The sequence below is a fragment of the Brienomyrus brachyistius genome, unplaced genomic scaffold (genome assembly GCF_023856365.1).
Source record: "Brienomyrus brachyistius isolate T26 unplaced genomic scaffold, BBRACH_0.4 scaffold38, whole genome shotgun sequence".
Lineage (NCBI taxonomy): Eukaryota > Metazoa > Chordata > Actinopteri > Osteoglossiformes > Mormyridae > Brienomyrus > Brienomyrus brachyistius.
Window position 1 is genome coordinate 2887501 of NW_026042313.1, and position 24688 is coordinate 2912188.

At 39.1% G+C, this 24688-nt stretch overlaps 1 protein-coding gene across 4 annotated transcripts; it reads right to left on the bottom strand.

Moving 5' to 3' along the window:
• Positions 1-1383: 1383 nt before the first annotated feature.
• spsb1 (splA/ryanodine receptor domain and SOCS box containing 1) lies at positions 1384-24366 on the bottom strand. Of its 4 annotated transcripts, none has more exons than XM_048998545.1 (3): positions 24128-24366; positions 6994-7725; positions 1384-2741 (listed from the first exon to the last, which is right to left on the bottom strand). In XM_048998545.1, exons 2-3 carry the CDS (start codon positions 7685-7687, stop codon positions 2614-2616), a joined length of 822 nt encoding a protein of 273 aa, XP_048854502.1. In that variant the 5' UTR covers positions 7688-7725; positions 24128-24366; the 3' UTR covers positions 1384-2613. The 4 variants fall into 4 exon arrangements, with proteins under 4 accessions (XP_048854502.1, XP_048854499.1, XP_048854500.1 ...); XM_048998542.1 differs by having other exon boundaries at positions 6994-7863; positions 24128-24364; XM_048998543.1 differs by lacking the exon at positions 24128-24366 and adding an exon at positions 23760-24121 and having other exon boundaries at positions 6994-7863.
• Between the last annotated feature and the right edge of the window lie 322 nt (positions 24367-24688).

The window sequence follows — 24688 nt, forward strand, 5'->3', positions numbered from 1 at the left end:
GGAGGATGAAGGAATTGATACCATTGACTGCCCCCCACGCTCACCTGACCTAAATCCTAGAACACCTCTGGGACATTATGTTTCATCCATCCGATGCCACCAGGTTGCACCTGACTGTCCAAAAGCTCAGTGATACCTTGGTCCAGATCTGAGAGGAGATCCCCCAGGACACCATCCGTCGTCTCATTAGGACCATGCCCCGACATTGTCAGGCATGCATACAACCATTTGGGGGGGGGGGGGGGGGTATACAAACTACTGAGTATGATTCCGAGTTACTGTAATGAAATTTCGGCAAAATGGACTAGCCTACCACATAATTTTTCACTTTGATTTTCGGGGTGTCTTTGAATTCAGTTCTCTGTAGGTTGATAATTTCATTTCCAACAAACGATGAGACATCCTTTCATTCCTAACACATTACCCAGTCTACATCAGTATAGATATCCAGCATGATTTTTCCCCATTGATATCTGATGTGTTTTCAAAGTGTTCCTTTCATTTTTTTGAGCAGTGTATAATTATAAAATTGTAACATGGTAAATAACACATTATGTAATAACATTATTACATAATACTTTGCTTTGGTATGACAAACATAAATAAGCAAGTCAGCATAGTGCTAGGAGCACAAGTTTTCCTGGTCTTGTGTGTCTAGGCTGAATTTAAGCTGAATTTGCCTCTGAGAAAGCAGACATCTTGCAAACATGACCAAAAACTATAGAGATAATGAAACTCTGTTGCACTGGGTGTGGGGGTTAAATCAGTGCTATATTCAACAAACTCTTGTTTAAGTTCAAAAATGAAAAGCAGCCATAAAAATCACACGTAATTATTGTTAACAAGAAGCTTAACACACAGGTTGAAACTGTTTCTTGCTCATATATTATAACAATTACAGAATCGTATTGAACAGAAGCTGCAAGTGAGTCACTCACCAAAGCCTAGAGAGCAGGGCTTAAGCTCATCTCCTTTGTGGAGTGTTATGAAGTGCACATAGATCAGACATAACTAAGAAACAGACTCCAGTCTAGTTACAGAAACAGTATGTAGTTGTACCTCCCCCCTCCCCCAAAGCAGCTAGGAAGGTGATAAGCTGCACAGCCCCGAGGAGAGGTGTGCAGAAAGGACACAGCACACTTCTGAGAAAAGGGAGGCATCGCTGTGCAGCTGGTGCAGGCCAGAGGAAGCAGTGCAGCTTACCGCGTCGCTAGACAGAATGCAGTACGACGAGACGCCTGCTGCATGTGAAACCACACGCAAAGCAGCAGGGCAAGCCGAACATGGGGGGGTTCACGTGACACTTTTAACAGCAGCTCAGATGCTTCTCACCCAACAGACTGTTGAACAAAAACAAACTTAATATGCATAAGGGACAACAAATTTAATTTATAAACTTTATTAGGTAGTTACCAACATGATCTACAGCACTGAATACAAACAAATACAGGCCTGAGCAGAAAGAGTGAAAGGTACCATGAACCAATGGCAGCAGAGTGTAAGGCTCTCCACACATCTAAAGTTAAAAAAAAATAATAATAATAATAATAATATGAATGTCCTTGCAATTCCTACAGTCTTGGGTTTTACAGTTAGGAAAATTTATCTACAAGTCTATTTTCAGGATTGCAAGCTTAAACATCAAGGCCCATTCCTCATACATTCCTCATGAAGCATTCACAGACCAATGTAAGCACAATTAGGGAGGGGGAAAAAAAGCATTAGATTCATTTCAGTAATTTGTTGGGTGTCGTAATACAATCACAGTGATTTCATTTAAAAAAATAACCTTTAAAAACCAAGCAGTATTACACAAACAGGCACTTCAGATATTGCAGCAATAATGGAGGCAAGCTGGTTCTATGAGATGCACGTGAACCATGTAGCACCCATAAGAATAGTGAAATCCACCACAAATAGCGTTACTTTTTCCACTGCTACCAGTCTTCCATAGAGAAACTGGTTTGGATAAAAAGTCTTACTTCACACTGTCTTTAGAGGTCTGATGACACACTGTCTAATGAACTTTTGGGTAGCATCTGAAAATCTGAACAGAAAATGTGAGTAGACCAGCAGATGTATTTTAGTACTGATCAACTGTGAATTGTTGAAAGTTAGCAAAACCATTGTTTTTCTAAATGCTAAAATGGTGAAACATTTGAAGGACCAAAAGTAGTTCTGTTAAAACCAGAACTATGGTTTGCAAACAAAAACATTCCCAAGTAATGATAGAATTTTATGAAGGCAAGGGGAGACTCATTCAATCTAATCAGAGACCCTGAATCAGTGCTTCATATCTATAAATATTTCCAGTATGACTGAAGCAATGCTTATTTCAACAAACATAATGGAGTGAAATAAGAAAAATTGTAAAAACACCCAAAATAAGGGTGGCTAAAGTGATAATAAAAACAGCAAAGGTTAGAAACAAACCAGATGCCAGATCTGAACAGAGGTGAGTATGTCCAAGGTTCTGTGAGGAAGGTAAGGACAGAGGTGCCTCTACAGCTGAGTGGATGCTCCTTGCAGATGGGGCTCTCCTCATTGGTCCCTGGAGGCAAATTCTTCTCAGTCGAACAGGTATTGCATCTCAGACTGGGGTATAAAGGACTGTCACTGGTAAAGCAGGTAGTCTTTGAGGGAAGCTGGCAAGGGTAGGCTGTGAATCTCACCCAGCCTCTCCCTCCCCAGCGCCAGACGTACAGAGCGCCGACATAGGTCCATCAAGGGCAAGGGTTCCGCTGCAGGAAAGGATCATAATTCATAATTAGTCAAGTTCAGGCAAAAAAAATCAAGTTCAGTGTCCTAGAGCCAACTGTTCATTTGCTTTTATATATCCTACTTGATTCAGAGCCTGAAAGGGATGTTCTAAAAAAATAAATAAAATAAAAAATAAATGAATGAATGAATGAACCAATGAATGAAAATCCCTGTAGAGTGTTTGCAGAAGGTTAAATCTGGCAAATCTCTAATTAGGGAAGTCCATAGAAAACCAAATATCTGGTATCAGTCATTTGCATCCAAAGAACCAGCGATAACATGTATATAGATAATCTATGTGAAAAAATTAAGGAAGACAATTTATATGGAGGGTGTTTTGAGACAATGTTCAAAAAATAAATACAATTTAAAGAATCATTTATAAACATGTATTTTAAATGTTTAAATCATTTACATTGTTAAACTGTGATAACAGCATCCATTAAACCTGTATGTCAGTCAGTGGACGGGTTCTCAACAAAACACTGAATTGGTTAAAATCGCAAACTAAGTCACAACAAACTGATCTCACTAGTCGATTGAACTCTCATTTAGAACCGCATTCTGTCCATTCCATCCTGGGGACGCAGACATCCTAACTTTCCAAAATCTTAAACTCTCCTAGCGTTAGGATCACTTAAGCCGTCCAGACTTTAGAAGTTTTAGAATTTAGTGATCAATTATCAATGCTGACGTACCACAGCACACAGTGGACAACAACTAACTGTGTCCTCTGCATTTAACCCATATGTGACAATGTGACATAGCAGAGGGCAGCTAATTCAGCGCCTGGGGAGCAGTACCTTGCTCAGGGTACCTCAGTGGTGCCTTGCTGATCAGGGTTTCGAACCTGCAATCTTTCGATTTTAAGTGCGCTTCCCTAACCATTAAGCCACCGCTGCCCATAACTGATATAACTGGCCATCACACAGTGCAAGTTCCAGCTAAACTTAATTTGTATGGCTGCTCTTTTATTGCTTTTACACAAGCGAGATGTATACAGCCCTCCTCATAACATAATAAAAATTGTTATAACTTGCCCACATTTTTATATAAATTATATGAATTACAGTAGTCCCCCTATATCCACAGTATTAGTTAACCATGATTTCTAAGACCATGAGGTCTTAGAAAAAATTAAATAAAAATAAAAAATGGGTATCAGTATCAGTTTTCCTGCCACACAGATCCTTCATCCTTTAATGAGTATAAAAAGCAGGATTTTCATTGCTCCATAATCCCCTGATATATGATGCATTTTCCATCACTATCATCTCTTAAGAATTAGGCTAAAACCTCAGAATCCCTTTCATTTGAGACAGAGTACAGCACTGTATAATGCACAATGTACTTTATTAGTTTTTAATGTGGGCAATGTCTTACTGTGCATAATTTATCAATCATACTTTACCTACATAATTTTTTTTTTTTTTTTTATACATACACACCCCCCTACATAAATGTAGATGTATGGGGGTCCTTTAGATTGTTCCCTATTGTGGCTATCCCCTGTAGATCTGGCAGGACTACTGTGACAAAAAGTGTGCAGTGGCCACATTTTATCATTATGTCATGAGCTGGGCTGTCTAGTTAACCTAAAGTTAGGAGAGTTTAAGATTTTGGGAAGCTAAAACGCTTGTTAATAATACACTTTTCCTGTCTTAGGAGAGGAACAATAACTTAGGAACTGTTCATCTGTAATGGCTCCAAGGTCCTAATGCTAGTTACCATGGTTACCAAACAGTTAAGATAGAATCTTAATACTGAATAGTCACAAAGCATCCTCCATAAATTTAAACCATCAGAGAACATCAGACTTGATAGTGTAGACTTGTAGTCAGTGTTTACCATTTAAGATCCAAGAATTAAAACAGACCACACTTCGACTGATGAGTTCAGTCACAAAAAAGTTCCTAATGCGAACAAATCTTACGACCGATCCATCGGCACCATTTAAAACAGTACTGCATTAAAAGACAATTTCAAAATGGTCATTAAATCTTGAATCTGAAGTATTAAAATTGTGTTTCATGCATCCTTTTAATTGGGATTGAACAGATGAGTCGTAATAAATGCCGATCATGGCTCAAGAAAGTTTACAGATAACTATCTGTGTATAGCTGAACTGTCACACTACTAACAGAGTCCTATTTTCATACCAGTTCACAATAAATTTTACTGCATTCTATTTGAACTCAGAAGTCAGAATTTCCAAGTTCAAATTTCAACCGAAACGCCTCCTAAAGTTGGATGGACCTCTGCAACCCCATACTCAGAATTCAAGATGGCTACACCCATCATCAACAGAAGCGAAAGCTGTAGATATATACTGTTTATTAGTACTTACATCTTACTTGTAGCTTAGTACTGGTTGTACACAAAGTACTGTACAACCACTATCTGTGTACATGTTGCTACAGTCTTTCTATGTGCAAAGTACCACAATGCATTATCATTAACAGATATCGCTAACAATGGCTAACAATGAACCCTGCTAGAACTGGGGCCTGTTTCAGCAGGATTTGTTGCTTAGCTGGACAACTTGTCAAATTTAAGGTAGTTTCAGCTAAATGTAAGTGAATGAAGACAGTCATTAAAACTGGGGTACCTTACATCCAACAAGGTATCTGACTAAGCAAGAAATTCTGCAGTTCGAAACGGTTTGCTGGTATTGCTAAATGGCTTTCCGACTTGTACTAGACCACATTTAACTCGGGTGTGATGTCATTTCCAGCTCCGACTTCGAACCACTGATGTAAATAGAACGCAGCATTGTTGATTTTCAAATACGTCACATTTGTTCACTCACCTCACTACAGTTTGCTGCATAGAACACACGCTAGTTCATCGGTCCTCAGGCCCTACTGCCCTGCTTGTTTTCCAGCTATCCCTGCCCTACACACTGCTGATTGACTGAACAAACCTGACCCAGGTAATCAGAAGCTGAAAGACAGCTGGGACTTCTGTGTGGGGCAGGGATAGCAGGAAAGCAAACAGGGCAGTGGGGCCCGATGACCGACTTTGAGAACCACTGCACTATAGAATGCGGGCAGATAGTGTTTAATACATTTCAGACACTAGGTGGAGTTTACACTGCTACATAATTATGCACCGGATATTCATAATCATTGCATAAACAAATACCAGAACATTCCCTCTAGGATGTAACTATAATGTTTTTGCTTTTTTCCTATACATTTTGTGCCTGTTGTTTAACATGGACACCAACACCACTATTTTTTGATAAGTAAATGTCGACCAATTACAACGTGCATTTAGATGTGCTGCCTTTTTGATGCATATGGTTTGTATTGTGGGACTGGGAACCTCCAATAATGAGTAAAGCACAGACGTGCAGAAGGTTAAAATTTTCCTGTGTCATACTTTTCTTACATCTTTGAAAGGAATGGCTGTACGTTTTTTTTTTTTTTACTTGTTTATTATCTTAGTTAATATGTACAAGTGACTTATTTTCTACGCGCCGTTTTAGTTTGGTAATGTGCAAAATGACACTAACGCACATTGGACTGCACCAATGCTAATTTTCAATACATGCCTACATGTGTTAGCGTGTCTGTTCGTAATTCCCATGATTATCAACGTTAGCATTTATCGGCGAGGTTGTTGTAACTGATCTCCTAAAGTCTTTTGTGTGTTTTATTTATTATAGTTTACTCATTTTCACCTGTCACTTATGGAGAAAGCACGTAGCTGGAACAGTACACCGTTTAATACAGTATACAGTACACAACTGTATAGACATTTATAAATAAACTAAAAATTTAATAAATGGTGCAATGGTGACATCAAATCAATATCTAAAAATGGTTGACAAACCCACTACTAGTAGTCTGCTTGAAATATCAGAAAGGGGTGGCTCCACATTTAATAACCTAGTTGTAGGAACGGAACTTTGTCGTTAAGGCGTGCCTGTATTCATTGTCTAAATTCAAGTTCAAAACCTGAACTTACTCCAAGACTCAGAAAAGACTTTCGGATGTGCACACATAACACACAACATTCAGATACATTCCCATTAGTGGTTTACTTTACTGCAGTGTGCTTCTGCATCACCTGGAACAAACTGGTCAGAAAAATCTACCCACAGCCTACAAAATTTATTCAGATAAACAAGGTTCCATAGAATTTGCAGCACAGTAAATAAGTCCATTCAGCCCCACCACAACACAGCCAAAGTGTTCCTTATAGATTTACAGGACAAACTATACTTACGGTCCAGTCCATTGATGTAGCGGATGCGGATTTCACAGTGCCCCCACACTGCACTGACTACAGGGTAAAGCTTCCGGCCCTTGAGTCCCCTGAAGGCGACCCCTAAGTACTGTCCATCCACAACAAAGCTCAGCGTTCCCTCATCCATATCCAAGACTACTAGAAATGAGTCTGGCACAATAAAGGTCTCATCTGGCTCCAAGAAGGCTGGGTAGGTTCTACTTGGTTGGTTCTTGCAGTCATGGTACAGTTTGTTCCGACCCAGGTCCCAGCCCCAGGATTCATGGTTATTACCCACCAGGGCAGTGTAGCCCACTGAGTGGAGAGGGGCTTCACTTGTTGCCACTCCCACCACAGCATGGGTGCCTCGTTGGCGCATTGCCCAGGTGATTTCCCATACGTGCAGCCCACGAGTGTAGCCCACCCTGCCACGGATGCCATCAGTGCTCTGGGCCACGGGGTGTCGGTGAAAAACTAGCTTATTATCCTCCTTGACGAAAACATTGAGTGAACGGTCATCATTGTTCCAGGAGTGCTGCACTTGCACCTCTGGACCAGCAGGGGGCATATCCAGCAGCAGATCCAGGCGGGCCGGTTTTGCATAGTCCAGGGCTTGCAGCTCCAGCTTCAGGGGCCGATACGCCGGGTCCCGCATGTCCACAGTCCGTATTCCTCCAGGAACCTTCTGGCCCATGCTCAGGGTGGCCTTAAAGGCCTCACCTGCCCTCCCCCCTTAAAGGGCAACAGAGCACAATGAAAGGCAACCCTTACTGCAGAGTATCACTAGTACAAATCCAGTCGTGGGCAGTACAGGCCAAGTAATGGTGAGGGGAGGGGAAGGGGGTCTACAGTACAATCAGTCGAACGCACCTGCAGAGAAAAGAAAAAACGATTATGGGTTGAGAGATATCGCAAACTAATCAAAGCTACACCGAAGGCCCACTGACCATGCATGTGCACACTGTGTGCCAGCTGAGAAGCAGCTTTCCAGGAATGAGCAACACTACATAATCTAGCCTTAAGCATGTTTTTAGCAGCTATGACTGCTGGCAGTCTTCCTTCCAAAAACTTACTCTGCTATCCCTGCATGTTCAGTAGACCAAAAGCAGCTAAACACATCAAAGTCAGCAGAGAGGAAATAGAATGCATGTTATTCAAAGGGAAAGAATTTGAATCACTAGTATCAACAGCTAACATCTCAAATAGATCTCCCCATTCATATGGATTCAGTATGCATTGAAGGCACTTTGACAAAAAAAGGTTACATTACATACACATTTCATATTCTTTACAGTTGTGGGGACAATCATTTACAATAACTGCAGTTTAAAAAAATACAAATTTTAAAAATGGCTTCCTACTTTCTAAACTTGAAACAGCCCTCTAGCCTTTCAACTTAGAGCTAGAGCAGGGCCCTTAACAGACATTTGTATTACAAAATTACACGAGCCTAGAAATTCAACATTAACTGGCTGATGTACACAACCATGGCTGTGCCTCCAGCTGGGGCAGCGAGTGGCTTTGTGGGTTAAGACTATGTGCCCATGATTGGAAGGTTGCAGGTTCACATCCCTCTGTGATTTCACTGTTAGGCCCACGAACAATGTCCTTACTCCAATTGCTCCAAGGATTTTGCCTGATCCTCAGTTTTCAGTCACTTTGAACAACAATGTCTGCCAAGTATATAAAGTGTTTGAGAAACTCTTAGTTTGGGTTCTGGGTAGAAGAAGATTTTCTGTTTCCTAAAATAGTTAATTTTTGTGTAGTGCCTTTCATAAGAGTTGCCCCAAGGCAACTTATGTCCTTCAACAGAGCAAACATTACATTAGATGCACATTGAATCGAAATGTCGACTGAAAAGGACCCACTTATTGCCATATGACATGGAACTGAAAGTTCTTGCTTTTGGCTCTAGCCTTAATATATACCAGAGTCCACTTCAACAGTAGTTGTTAAGTCCTTCATCCTAATTGAATAAAGCCCACATAAAACCCAACAATACAATGGTTTTCCCCAAAATTAACCCCCCCCGTAATTACATTACCACTTGACAATCAATGGCCTGCTGTGAAAGGCTGTGGGAAAGATAAATGAAAACCAGAAGCAGAGGCTGCTTCACCCTCATCCTGTTAATCACAGCTAAACAAATCCACCAAAGTGACAATGCATAACAAAGCTGACAATTATGCAAATTTGTTATTTTTACCAGTCAGTCATGAGAGGTGCTTGTAAGGCTTTCTAATGAACAGTTTCAGAAAGATGAGTGGAGAGAAGATAGAGAGGGAAATAAAGAAAAACCTGGAATAAAGCTTGTCTAGTCAGAAGATAACAGAACAGAATATATTTAAAATGTCTGACTTTTAACACTAAGCAGCCATATCCTATTGATGGAAGCCACAACAGGCTGAAGCAGGCCTGAGGCTATGCAGGGGGGGGCTGAAAATCAAAAAAAAAAAAAAAAAAAAAAATCAAGAGTGGCAGCAGGCACAACACAGTCTCCAAATATAGGCAAGACATCATGGTGCAAGAGCATCCCAAAAAGATTCCACTAGTTATGCAGTGCTATCATTTAGAAAGCAGACAACTGCAGGGTAGCCAAATTAGCGAATCCTGCCACCGATAACCAAAACAAGTCCGGCTGAATGTATAAAACAGAAGTCTAAAATTCAAACTACCGGTGGGGCCACCGACTGTGTGGTGTCCCCCCAAACGGGCCACATGAGAAAGCACACAAGTCCCATCTTTTTCAATTTGAAATTTTAAATTCATCCATACAAAATTCGGCCTCTGATCAAGTATCGAGACGAAATGATATGAAAATTTAATATCATTACAGTGACCAAAATTATCATAGATATCAATATTTTCAGGGTATTATCTAGGGAAGGGCTGATACACATTTTTTCAATTCAGATCCGATTCCGATACAAGACCTTTTATTATTTTAATACAATATATAAAGTTAGGGCTGGGCGATACATCAGGTTTTTACGATATATCTGTATATTGTCATACAAGATATATGGCGAGACAATATTGTTCATATCAATATAGTTTGTTACTTTAAAATTATATTCATAGCGCTGCCACTTCGCCTATTTCTCCTCACCCTGTCTGTCCATTACAAAACTGCGCACTGCCCCGCCTACCTCTGAACACAACCCACCCACCCACTCACCCACTCATCCTGCATGCAGCGACAACATGGAAATAGGCACAGACACGAGGCAACATAGCAAAGAGGAGCTGAGGGGTATTTCATGAAGCAGGATTTCTTGTTTAGTCACATAACTTGTCAGATTTAAGGTAATCTGAGCTACATTTAAGTGGAAGATTATATAGTACATTTAGCCCAGATTACCATAAATCCAAGAAGTTATCCAGCTAAGCAAGAAATCCTGCTTAGAGAAATACCTGCCTGATTGGTAAAATAATATATGTCACTGTTCTAACATTTTATCCTAACCCAGGGAAACGTCCTACCTTAGGGTACTGCGCATGCGCACAATGAAATCAAGCCCCTTTTCTTGTGCTTGAAGAACCGCCCATGGATCTATCCTACCTTGCGTTGGAGTTATGGCTTATTTCTGCATTTTCAATGTTCATGCATTTTAAATATTTTATTAAATACATTGATCACACTTTACCATCTGCCTCATGCTGCTTTACTATGCTGTATGTTGAATTACCTGACATGCTTTAACACTTAATCTTATAAGGTATTTTAGACTCGCAATGCCTGCTAACATTACATCAGTTTGTGTTTTTTAGACAAGTTACTTTATTTTTTGGATTATCCACTTTCAGTTTCAGGCCATAAAAATGACATTTTCATTAAGATAGTACCGATCAATAGTTATATCTGTCAAAACGCAGTAAGGTAGGACAAATTGAAATTTTTGAGCCATTTTTTCATGTACGTGAAAGGCTGTCTGTAAATAAAAGTGTCCGTGTGACATTGATGACATTTGGCTCTGACTAGGAACTGTCCATTTGTTATTACTTTATGGGAAACCAATATTGAGATAAACATCGTATATCACGGTTCAGCTAAAAATATCAAGATTTGATTTTCGGTCCATATCGCCCAGCCCTATATAAAGTATAAATGTATACAGTGGTACCTCGGTTTATGAGCATAAATCATTCCGGAAACATGCTTGCAATCCAAAGCACGGATAGTGTGAGGGAGACGAGAGAGAAGAGGAGGATTATATTGCAGGATGACTTTCACTATAACTAATGGAATCACTGGTATCTGTTGGCTCACTGGAATCTTTTTTTGTGCGACTTAGAGAACCTATCCAATGATAGCTGCTTTTGCCTCCTTTTCGATTTCGCGGAAATGGGGACATTGCATTGTCGTTAAACAGAATAATCGCTGGCACTGCTACGCCCTTATTCAGGTGGTGCTTTTCTACTAAATTTTGACTATACGAGTGAGGCACGCCACCTGAAACTGAGCATGGGAAACAATTACCCACAATCCCGCAGCAAGAGAGAGAGAGAAGAACCATCGGCACAGTTGTGATTACGTGACGCTAGGAAGACAAAGCGTATATGTTAAAGATGCAGCTATCGATTATTTTAGTAATTGAGTATTCCATCGATTAATCGGATAAGAAATACTATTGCTCTTTAATAAGAAAAAAGTAACTTTAAATAAGAAAAAAGACAGGTCTCTTAAAATGAACAACTCATGGGTTCACTTTTAGGAGCATTTTGAATGACTGAACTCCATACAACTACTGACAAAAGAAATAAACCCTTTTAGTGCATTTGTGCGCACATTTGTTTGTTTGTTTTTATTTTTAAAGATATGTCAAATAAAATTACTGAAAAAAGGTATCTTAAACCAAAAGGCATAAATTAAAATAGCCTTTACTCTCTGTATTCTTGAATGTTTATAGGAGTATAAAAACGTTCTAACAGGAACGATAAGGAATGGTGTGTGCATGTTCATTTGTGTGTTTAACTTTACTGTAGCCTTGCTGCTGTGGAAGACAAATGGCAGTGGATGGGAGCAGCTGAAAACATCACTTTTCTTCACCTTTCAGCTTGTCGAACAGCTGGTTTGATTACGGACTCCCGCCAGCTCTTTACCAGTAAAGGTTTAGTAACGATTACAAGCACTGCTGTTGTTTTACTTCACTCCACCCGAGTTCACCATCTCTGTCACGGAACCGTCTCTTTACTCTTGGCTGTTAGTGTATAGACAGGCTCCACCTTCATGTTAAACTACAACAGCATCATTTTCACTGCTCTTGTGTTATAAGTGTTTTTGTTGAGGAAAAATATGGGCTGTAATCTTGTTACACTTTTTTATTCACACGTGTCCATAAATACATTTCTATCGCAGGTCTATTTTTAGCCACAAATGTGAGTGAAACACTCGCGCTTACCTTGTATTGGTTCCACTCTGTGAACTGGATGCATAAACTGGGTGCTTTCTGTTGAGATGTTGAATCATTGACGTTATGTTATTGTGGTAAGCTGATTCAGTTTCACAATGGACACACTACAGATTTTTTGCTTTTCTTTTGTTTGAAATGGTTCCAAACTTTAGCCATTTTTCTTCTTTTTCCCCGACTTTCCTCGCTATTTTCCCTGTCTTCCTCCATTGCGACATCAAATCAAACCTGCTACACGTATTGCAGCATAAACACACTATGTGACATTAATAATCCTCCGAGTGAAATACAGTGATCACTAAGCAGTACACAGTGGTGCGGATTACACAAAGAATCGAAGCAAAAAATTTGCATCGAGGATTTTCTGTAATCGAGTTATTCGAATCGTTGCAGCCCTAGTATACGCAATACTCATATTGCAAGACCTCGCTTGTTTATCAAGTTAAAATCTATTAGAAAATTTTGCTCATCTTGCAAAACACTCGCAAACCAAGTTACTCACAACCCATTGTTTTACTGCATAAAGATTTTTAAAACTAGAAAAAAAATGGAAAAAAAAAGTATGCCAAAAAATATTTAACTGGGCTACTAGAAAAGTACTGTTCCACTTTAGTTGTAGGTATTATTTTACATATTTGAGGCACTTGCAGTTCAATTTGAATACCTTCAAAGCAAGTATATGCAAGTGGCAAATGCTTAAAATACCCCAACCTTTTCTCTCCCACTGGCAACAGCGTCACTATACTGCAATTGCAGTCCCTCATATACTACAACTTGCAGTGCAAAACAGCCCAAACTAGCGATTCCCAAATCATTCACTGCTTTTTTCATATTACTTGCGTTGTCTCACACAATTGCGTTTACTTTGTTTAGTGTGATTTTCTATTAAACACTGCTTCCACCTCTCAAACTTTGTTTTTACAAATATTGCAAATCACTACACTAGTTGTTAAAAGCATAAAATACTTAAGATAGTCACCCTCGATTTTTTACGCTCCTTGTGCTGCCATAGGTATGCATATGACGTCACAGCAGATGGAAGTCACTGCGCTCACGCCCACTGAGTGGCAAACAGATTGAGTGGCAGCGTTAGCTTTCAGTTTGAATGCTGCAAAAATTAAAATGGAAATGAGCTGTTATTCAATTAATTGTATAAATAGTACAAAATAGGTGCTACCTTTTTAGAGACTGCCAAAACCTAAATAAGTAAGTATTGGATGTATATCGGACGCATAAAGTCGATACCCGATCCATCAAATAGGTCTGGATCGGCACCAATATCGAATTGGTGCATCTCTAGTATTATCAAAATAATACAGCTAATACCCATATAAGCATAAAAACCATATAACATTCTAACAGTTCAACTATTTACTGAACTTCAGACAAATACAAATAATGCCCTAGTGACACTGGAAAATCCATACAGGAGGAGGAAGCAAACTGGCCTAAACTTACGTTTCAAGAATATACGCATACAAACGTACATGGAATACATTCCTAGCAATTGGGCATTCAACTAGGAAAAAAGTCCACTACACCACAACTTGTATTTTTACAAGAGTAGGTAACACCAGACGCTTCAGTTTGAATTATTAACAAACCATTAGCAAGTTAGACAAACTTCATGCATTCCAACATCATGCATTGAACTAAAACTTAACTAGTGTGGCATTAACTATAAAGTAGTGGGTGGTGGTTACAAGGATTAAAAACCAAAATACGACCACACTAGACTCAGTCCTCTTAGAAGGCTGAACAATCTCCAGAGTGCTGCATCTGCCTTCCACCATGTTTTTACTGACACAAAACAAACCCACACTGCATGCCCTGCCTGTGCACTTGTGTCTGGGAGACCATTCCTACTATTGATGCTGGACAAGTTTTTCCAAAGTGAGGTAATCAACCAGTTTTAATGATAATTAAAATTGGAAACTATAATACTAATTGTCGAGAATTTTACCATGAAACTAATAACCATTTCAGCACTATTACAAATTAAAGATTGATTTGAGAGTCAGATTGAATAGTAAAATAAAAACATCATAAGTCATAGGCCAGAGGTTTGAGACCCCTGACATACAAGCACTATTTTTGAACTTTACATCATACATATTCAAGTACCTCACAACAAGCCAAACCTCCATTTACAGAGATAAACTCAAAACATATATATTTTAATAAAATAGTAAAAATCATGGTCAGGATGAATTTGAATTGTCAGTGTCACTACACACAGCCCCCAAATGTAAAGAACCTTGCAGAACAGTACATGAATAATAGGCAGGCAGGAGAGGCGGCCTAATTGAATTGTAGACAAGAGTTCATTGAGAAGGGTTTTGGCCCCATCTCTATTGCAAGTAAACAACCATTTAAATGGGTCATGTCATTCCACTGAAGGCTAAACAGAGGGAGAGGCAAAACCATGCAGGGGATGGCAAGCCTGTGAATGTAAACAATATCCCTCTCAATGGCTGTCCAGCCTTTACAAAGAATGAGACATGTTAATTTGTACACCCTGTGCAGTCTGAACCAGTCACTTCCACCTGACCATCCAGATGAGAAACCTTAGCTGCTAAAAATGTCAAACTCATGTAACAAGCTGGTACTTGAATGTTTGCCAGCACTTACCTCAGAGGAATAACATAACTGCACAGCTTGGGCAGTGCCAGAGGTAAGCTTGATAATGGGGGAGTAGCCTAGGATGATCATACTGAAGTGGGCCCCAGGTGGCAGTAGTGAGCATGTGCACATGTGTGAAGAAAATCCCGACTACCAGCAGGGCCAAAACAACTAAGGCTCAAAGCAAGGAGTGGAGAAGTTCACTGTAAAACTTAGGTTACACCCACATACAGTGTACTTAACCCACAACAGTGCTTGCTGGTGATTTAATTTTTTTTTTTTGCTGCATTTCCTGAAGAACAACTAAGCAGCTGACCTTTAAGGAGCCGCAGCTGGAAGGGCCAGCCAGACCTGATTGAAATGCATGCAGAGCTCTTGTTTCTGGGGTGGGGGGGAGACACAGGCAACACTGGGGCCTCTTGTCCTGACCATCAACCCCCACTTAATCCTCATGCAAATTGGGGCTCACATAGTGTGCCTAGTCTGTAAATCAAAAATCTCCTTCCCTCCATTTTATCAACATAGTCATCCCACAAATACATTGCAGGCAGAGGTCATGGAAGAATCAGAACTGAATGATTATAGACTGAATACTGGTCCAGGTGGAGCTCATGATTCACACAGCACTGGAGTCTGTGGGATCAAAGCCACCACAATCATATCCAACTGAAGGTTTCACACTCTCATTAGATCACTGCAGTACAGATCATTCACTGGCTTAGCAAGTTCCAGATGCGCCAGACTGACAGTCTGTGAAGGTTGACTGGTTACTGCACTGCATTTTAGCTGGGTACACTGCCAGGGTAATTATGGAGCCCGAGGGACAGTGTTCACCCACATGCAGGAGCAGCTTCACGGGCAGTGAAGCTCACAAGAGATGCATACAGCTATGGCCAATATGACACTATCCAAAAATCACAAGATGAAGGACAATTGGGCTATTTTGCCACATAACCCACATGGGCATACGAATAAACAACAGGCTTTCAGAACCAAGACCACAAGACACACCAAGAGCTTCTTCCCTCGGGTGGTGTCTCTCATTAACCAAACCAGTCTCTGAATGGACGTTCAATTAACCGTCACCTGCAGTGTAATATTGACCAGATATTGACCATGGTGAACTACTGATGAACTTGCTCTACGATTAGATTCTGCACTCTTACACATTATGCACACATACTGCTATCTCTGTATACATATTGCACTCTCATACATAGAGTTGACTTGGCTGCTAATAATTGCACTATTTAAGAGCCCTTTAATTTATTATATCATATATAGTTTATATTCATATTTATATTTATACTACAATTATTACTATGCACATACATAATTACATGTTTATATCATTACTGCTACTGTTAAAATTACCAGATAAATTATCACACCCAATCTAATGTTTATTACTTTTCTGTACATACCTTTGCCAATTGTTGTACATTTTTGTAATGTCTTCTTAAAGCACCACCAAGTCAAATTCCTTGTATGGAAACATACTAGGCTAATAAAAAGGATTCTGATTCTGATATGCTCTATATGCTTCTAATAATAGTAAAGACTAAGAAAATAAAACTTGGAAAACCAGAAAGGCTATCCCAAGCCAAAAAAGGACACAGCAAAACAGTCAGTAGAAAGTGAGGAAATGGTGGAGCCCATGCAGACAGGGGCCACACCTTCAGCAGTGGGACAGTAATTTAAAAGGCAACAGGAAACCACAATGTTGTCCTACAGGTAAATAGTTAAGCGTGTGGGCATTTCTACACTAAACATCCGGTATGTTTTCAGGGGGCACCTGAAAAAATGTGACAATGATTCCTTTTGCTGGTTTTTCCTGTACTTGGCAGCAGCAAACACAGAGGCAGCTTAAAAGGGCAGCCAATGAGCAGCCCTATACAAGACTGCATCTGATGGCACCATTCCATCACTGTATAAGCCCCATGCAAAATGGCCACACGCTACAAAGACACTGCTAGTTTCAGTGCAGGTTATTACAAGAGAATACTGGGGGAAAAAAACACAGCCTGCTCACATAAATGAGCACATGCAGATTCCCTAAAGGTCCCAAGAGGAGCATTGCGATCTTCTCGCCAAGTGTGGGCCGACCCTTTTTGTTAGACTACATCCCTACAATATGTGATTTTCCCCACCTTGTGAATAAAGGGAAGAAACCACCATTTTTAAAATGCAACCAATTTATCAGATGTATTTATCAGTATTATATAATACTCATATTCATAGAGTATTAGCCAAAAATGAAGTCATTCAGGTTATTTTGAATATATTCATGTTTTGTATCCTTTGAGGGGAAAACTGGTTTAATGTCATATTAAACAACATGATTAGCTTACGCCCTGGAATATACCATAAATGATTGTATAATTTGGGATATGACTGTTAGCAGCAATTTTGTACCAGTTAGAAAGTGTTCCCCAGAATAAGGTATTTAAAAAAACAATTCACATCTGGAACTGAGTTCATCAGGTTCCACGAAATGTCAAAATTTTAGTCAGTGAATTGCCAAAACTAAACAGCCAAACCCAAAAGTCAAGCGCTCAATACCAATCCAATCAACACCAATTCAAAACAGTCAGTCCCCATCATACAGCCCTGCACTACTCATTCACACACAAGGTATATTCCTTCCAATAGGCAGATTACCAGTTAGACACAATAGGCTATTCTGGGTGGACTGATTACGTTAAGAGGTATAGTGTATTAGAGAAACTCCCATAATTCCAATGAAATTAGTTCTGGTGAGTTTGGTAGGTTCTCATTATTATAGAAATTAAAACTTAAGAAAGCTTCAAGAAAGGTCAGTATAAGTTCATTTTGAGCAGTTCTGTTAATTGCATGAGTAGGCCTGTCACGATAAACAATAAACGAATTGCACGATAAATTAAAATGAGGTCGATAATTTTTCCCGCCGCGAAAATTTTCATTTGCATGCTTGATTGTTTTCCTCATGTCTCTCTACCAAATGGGAATATTGGCTCTTTTTAGCAAACCGGCTCTTTCAGCTCTTAAGCGGCTCTTTTTAAAAAAACCCGCCTTTCTCTTAGTTTAACCTGATGCTGATTAGCATGACCTGATTTGAGCTTGTTAAAAATAACACACTGTCTCATGGGCGGGCTTTTTCGAAAGACAACGTGTTCCGGCCACTGTCGTCCTTAAAGTTTAGGCAACTCAAAAACCCGGAAAATTCTATAAACATTAATAAAACAGCTCTTGAACAGGAGCCCGCTCCCATTGTTCATTAAAAAGAGTTGGCTCAAAGAGCCGTCTCATTTGTGAATGACACATCACTAGTAATAAGGCGTGAACTCTCGTGTCAGTGGGCTCTTTGCACGTTAGCTTCCACGTTCATGGAAGTGCGGCTCGCTAATTTCCGGTCTGTGAAAAATGGCATTGGATTATACATGCCGTTTACAGGACTTGCCCAAACTTACGATCAACAATGTACTTTGGAGAAGGATTTACAAAAGCAAAGTACCAACGAGTAAATTAGAGAAGGGCTTTAAGATGTTTGCCTTGTCTTACATCCACAGATACGAAGGGGAGTCTTATTCGTTCAACTCTGTGGCTGGCGTTAGACTGAGACATGAAGAAAAAAAAAAAATGATCGGTCATGATCATCATCCGGTTATAATTATCAATATCACCCAGGCAGACGTGTTCACTATAAGCGGTAAAGTAAAATGTGGCAATAAATTATATGAATATGATTATATGCAATAAATTATATTTCCCGCTCGGAATTTTCCAGACTAAAGTAGCTACGGATTTGCATACAACCTGCTTTTATTCATATGGAGTGTTTTGTTGTTAGTTAGCATTTTTTGTTTACAAAGGTCCTAACTGGCAGTTTTGCCTATTTTCCCTGTCTGAGCCTAATGTTTAATATTTTAAGGGCAATTTTGTTTACAGAGACTTCATAATCCAATTTATTTATTTTTTTGTTGTATTTGGTTTTTATTCAAGTGCATTTTTTGTTAACAGGACTGAGAGTCCATTTTATTGTTTATTTTGGTTGTTTTGTTTATTTATTTTGGATATTAAAAATGTCTTCCAGTCCCAGTGTTACATGCTCTTTAGAAATTAAAGTTTATTGATCGCTGAATGGGTGTACCTGCATTAATATGCCATTATCATTACATCAGTTGAAAATGGTCTCACAATGACAATATTATTGTTTATCAAAATAATTCCTGGGACAATTTATCATTCAGTAAAATTTGTTATCGTGACAGGCCAATGCATGAGGAAGAGTTCCACAGATGATGCCACAGCAAAGTTAGAGTCCTGCTACAATGCACAATATCCACTGTGAATCTGTTCTAATGCAAATTACATACCCATGTCCAATACAACACAGATCATATTTGTATTTGGAGAAAAAAAAGCACTACATGTACTACAATGTGATATGGTCTTAGTGAGAAACACTACTTTCACACAAAAAACAGCTATCCACATGAATGATTGTGATGTTCAATTTGTGAATGAATCATTCTTTTGAACGAGTTCATTTCAATGAATGGTCAAACCGGATATCAAATAATCAAATCTTTTGAACATCCCCGCGTTGCACAGATCAAAAGTCAGATTCTAAAAACTTAAAATATTTGACAAATCATAAAAAGTACAACTTGTTTAAAATTTACTTATATTTGCTTTTCGTAGATTGACTGTAGCCATGTTGCCTTCAGTGCCTTCCACATACCATAATCCGTTTTATTTGTGCTGCGTGCATGCCTGGTTGCATGGTGGCTGTGGTTCACTACTTCCATCTAATTACGGCAAAAACATTGGTTGATGAACCATTTCATGTACTTTCTGAACCCATTAGATGTGCTCAAAAAAGGACTCAAAGTATGTAACAAGATAAACCAAGAGCACCATCTATAGGGGTCAAGAAATATAGCAAATGGTTCATGAAGCATTGTTTTAGCCATCACTACTCCCGACTCTCGGCAATCACCAGTTCGGGTGAAGCAGTTACTAGGCAATTCTCGTGAGACTCATAAGACCCATAGATGATGCTAATGACATAATTCTTGTATTATTTCTTTTTTTAATGCATATAATTACAATATTGGCCACTGGAATCACAATTTACTAGTGATTTACAGTGTAGTTTGGCATAAGTTTCTAAACTTTGGAGTAGCATTCCCCAACCCAATTTTTCCCCACTGGATATGTGGCTGTTTCTGCTTCTATACAAAAACCTGTTTTACTGAATGCAATGTTTTTCAGGAACACATTAGTCGCACTGGAACAGGTCTGACTAATGAAAATTACCTTAGCAGGGAAAGAAAGTGGAGAAAGCAATACTCTGGAACTTTTTGGGTAATTAAAAGGACTATTCTTCACACTCTCCTTAGGTTCCTATAACCATTTTGTTCATTATTGAACATAAAGACGTGTCAGCTACCTGTAATTTGGATCAGGGACAAATTAACAGTTATACAAATTAAGCAAAGAAGCTGCGTTTCACAGGTCTTGCAGTTAAGCTGCTGTACAGTCTTGAGATGTAGAGCCACCTTCACTCCTAGTGACTTGCACCCAAAAGCCAACCACCAACACGGGAGTTATGGCAATTTACATACATTCCACTGTCTCAAAAGTATCAGCAGTCAGTCAAATAAGCACACCACTTTCAGTACTGTGTTCAGATACATACTCAGAGCGTGTTCTTAGGCAAACACCCCTGACTGAGCACCTGTCAAACAAGTAACACATAATTTTGTTCCAAATTTTCCAGATGCTACAGAACAGAAAAAAAAAATTCATACAGCATATTGAATTATTTATACAATTCATCAGCACTGACTAGTTGCTATCAAGGCCTTGCTGGAGAATTCACTCCAGAAATATATTTCTATTGACACCTCAAAAACTTTGAATTTAAAAAAGTTCACTGCTGATGAGTGAAGTATTAAATTGTGCATTAAACTGCATTATACATTTACAGCCAAAAATGGGTAAAGAAAATTTAAAAAACTACTGTAAACTGATTGAACCTAACAGAAAGCCATACCAGGAGGCAATCAACTCATTCAATGTGACCCAGCATCTGAAGCACCAGCATAAACAATTGGTTGCCATGGAAAACTCTTCCAAAATGCTGGTCATAACAAGAGATTCTTTCGAAGCCAACACTTGCTCACTTTAATTTCAAGCAACAAACTTTACACTCATCCATGCCATCAACAAAAAAAGCAGGAGAGGGAACTGTGAACTAACATGAGAAATCATTATCAAAATCAAAGTGCTTTTGCTGAATGCCTAATACATGAAGTTACAAGTACAGAGTCCTTTCTTTTTTTTTTAAATTGTGTCAAGTTAAATATTACTGACAATGAACACACACTGACTGAACTTAAAGCAAAAGCCACACATTCTATAACTGAAATCTTACTCTCCGCATAGAAAGCAAAGTTGGAAGTCTAATTTTCTCATTTCTTGCTCCCTAAAGCAGAAGAGACTGCAACTGCCCAAAGTTCCCAAAAAAAGCAGTCAGCGAAACATGCAATGACATGGCTGTGAAAGAGGGCATGTTACGTAAACACTGCAAACAGACTTTTTGCAGGACCAAGATATTGCTGTTAGGTTATTGTAGGTTAAAATGTATACAAACCACAAGTTAACACTCTCTAAGAGAAGTCAATTTTACCCAACTAATTCAATAAAGAATTCCTGTCATTTGTTCAGATTTTACCCTTAGTTTTGCACAGGGTTAGAACAGCAAATGATCCAGAAAACAAAACAGGTGGGAAACAGGGAATGGAAATACACAATGCATCTGTTAATATATCAATAATGGCCGGACTGTTAAAAAACAAGACATCAGCATCGGTCAATTTATCAATCTTGGTCAATATTTACACTTTAGTCAATATGTATTGAGCAGTTATCTGCTGTTACTTTTAAAATCACTCAATTTGTTTAAAATTACCAGCGAACACTATGCAGTGTCACTGATTACAAGCAAGGATGTAAGCATGTGGTAAGCAGGTTGTTGTCTAAGACTTGTAGTGTTTTTAATACTATGAGAGGCTATGTTTTACTTCATTCAGACAGCAGGGAGTTCAGGCAAGCTGCAAGAGACTGTAAAGGAGTTAAATATGTATGTATTATTCATTTCTCATTTACAACCTCTGCTTTTACTGGTTTCTCTGATAATACAGAAAATATGAATAACAAACTGCAGAAACTATCAATTAGTAAAAGTTTCAGTAATACTGGCCAAAAACGTATTGGAGTTAGCCAAAATTTCCACAATGATGCACCACCACGTGATACAGAGCTTTCAAAGTCTGTGGGATACCACTTACATTTTTACCCAGTGAAGAACACTACTAGGTTACACTTTCCTTTCCATTTTAAATGCAAATAATTCTGTTGCCTAGGATCGAATCATGGCATATACTCATGGGGGGGAGGGACTGTACTAAATTTAAGAATGTGGCAAACTGTGACCTCACCCTTGTTCTGCTGTCTAGACTTCATATATCCTCATTTCCAGGTATTACACGTTTCCTCAGAGAGCTAAACGTCACTATTCCCTGACCACACAACCCAGCTGTCAGACACTGTATTACTGTTGCCATGCCAACAGGTTACACTTGAACAGTTTGACTCATATATTCCAGGAGTCGTCTAGCGCTGTATTCTAACCAAGGCCAGACTCATCTCAAGTCCCAGGGCCCTCCTATCAACAATCTACAGACAATACAACCGTCTGCAACCCAGTTAACCCTGCCCATGCAGTGAGTGCTCCCTACTGCCACCTGGGTGATGCCCAGCAGGACAGAACAACCAAAACCACCATTTTAACCTATGATCTTTGATCTAGAAAAACACCCATCACCAGTTGAAGCAGCACATTTGGTTAGATATTAATTTAAAATAACCTGTCATACACAACAAACGTTACACAGGCGGGTCTGTCATGTTAAAAGAGCATAAAATGGAGAAGGCAGTATGAAATAAATCATACGTTTCTGGTGACAGAACAAAGGACTTCACACTGCTTGACTACCGGTGTACATGAAAGCTTTAAGGACTCATTTAGAAAGGCTTCGTAGCTTACTTCAGGCTATCTCTGAGTGCATTTGATTATGCCAGTAGGCTGCCTAGTAAAAATAGTAAAAGTTGTCAATTTACAATTATGACTGCTTGGACATCAACATCATTACTAGTGTACTACTATTACTGCACAATAATAACAACCCCCTACTCACAAAGTAAAAAAAAAGAAAGAAAGAAAGAAAGAAAGAAAGTAGACAAAAAACCGTCAAGGACAAGTAAAGACTAAAATTGTAAACTCTGTTCCTTCTAAGATTTAAAATATTAAAACCAGTATAAGTAAAGCTATATTGGTGGTCGCCTCTAGAGGAAACAGGCTAAGCGAACAATGTAGCCATCAAAAAAAAAAAAGTTTAAGTACAGTGTCTATCGTAACATTCGTGTCTGAAAGCAATATATTACACAGAAAGGTAATTAGATATAATTAATTGCGCTTGGTCGGAATAAAGACAAAAACGCTAAACAAACATACTGTGGCAGTGTGTTACTCTGCATAGGGGAGGACCCAAATCAACTCAACTTTTTCAAAACGAAAGTAAGGCATAACAGCATGTTTAATTACATAAAAAAACCTACAAAAGTTCGATTTCCGTCGTGAATGCATACATGAACATGCAACGAGTAAATATCACATACCCTTACCTTCACCTGTGCTTAAAAGTGGTACCTAATCGATGTAAACCACAACAGTTAGCATAATTAGATGCAAAAACACAACACGATCCAGTTTTTATGTTTTGGTTTGACGGAAAAAAGTTTAAGCTTGAAATACAGGAAGTACTCGACTACACTCGGGGTTAAACGAGACATTTTCACTCGGGTGCGGCAACTGGAAATGCAAGAATCGACGTTACAGACCAATATACCCGTTTCGTGAGGTGTCGATCTTAAAATTTGTCTTGTGCGTTATTTGACGGCATAAGGTTATCGGCTATGTTTTGGGCAAATCATCTTCATTCTAGTAAAAGGAAAATCATCAGCGAAAATTGTGCTCTCGAGTAATACTTTACCTGTCAGATTTAAAAACCTGTAAAATAACGAAAGCACGAACAAAATGCCTTCATATGATTGCTTTCCTGTTTATTCTTGTGTTAATCCATGACTCCTCGTTTAATCCCCCTCGACTCCTTTTTCAGGGTCGACTCTGCATTGAGTAAAATGATGGCTGCTACTGCAAGGGGAACGGCGCTCTGGTCACGTGGTATAAATAACTCCCAGCTGAGCAGTTCGGCCGATTAGCGCATACTTCATACGGCTTTCACGCTTACCATGTGTGCTCCAATAAACACCGGTTGCATTTATACATGCTTTATGTGGGGTGGCTGTCCCTACTGCTGGATTACAGTCCACGAATTACAGCTACGCCACCAAATTCATGTTCCCGCCTACTATAGCGAGTGTGTGTTTGTTTGAACTCCAAGAAAAATTAAATAATTAATTGTGTATTTGTTGAGCAAAAATCTAGTTGAAACTCCTCAGACTCACAATAGTGGGTAACACAAATAATAGCACTGTCATTTTTATTACTGTCCTGGCATTTTAGTTCACCCAAGTTTATGTGGGTTTTATCC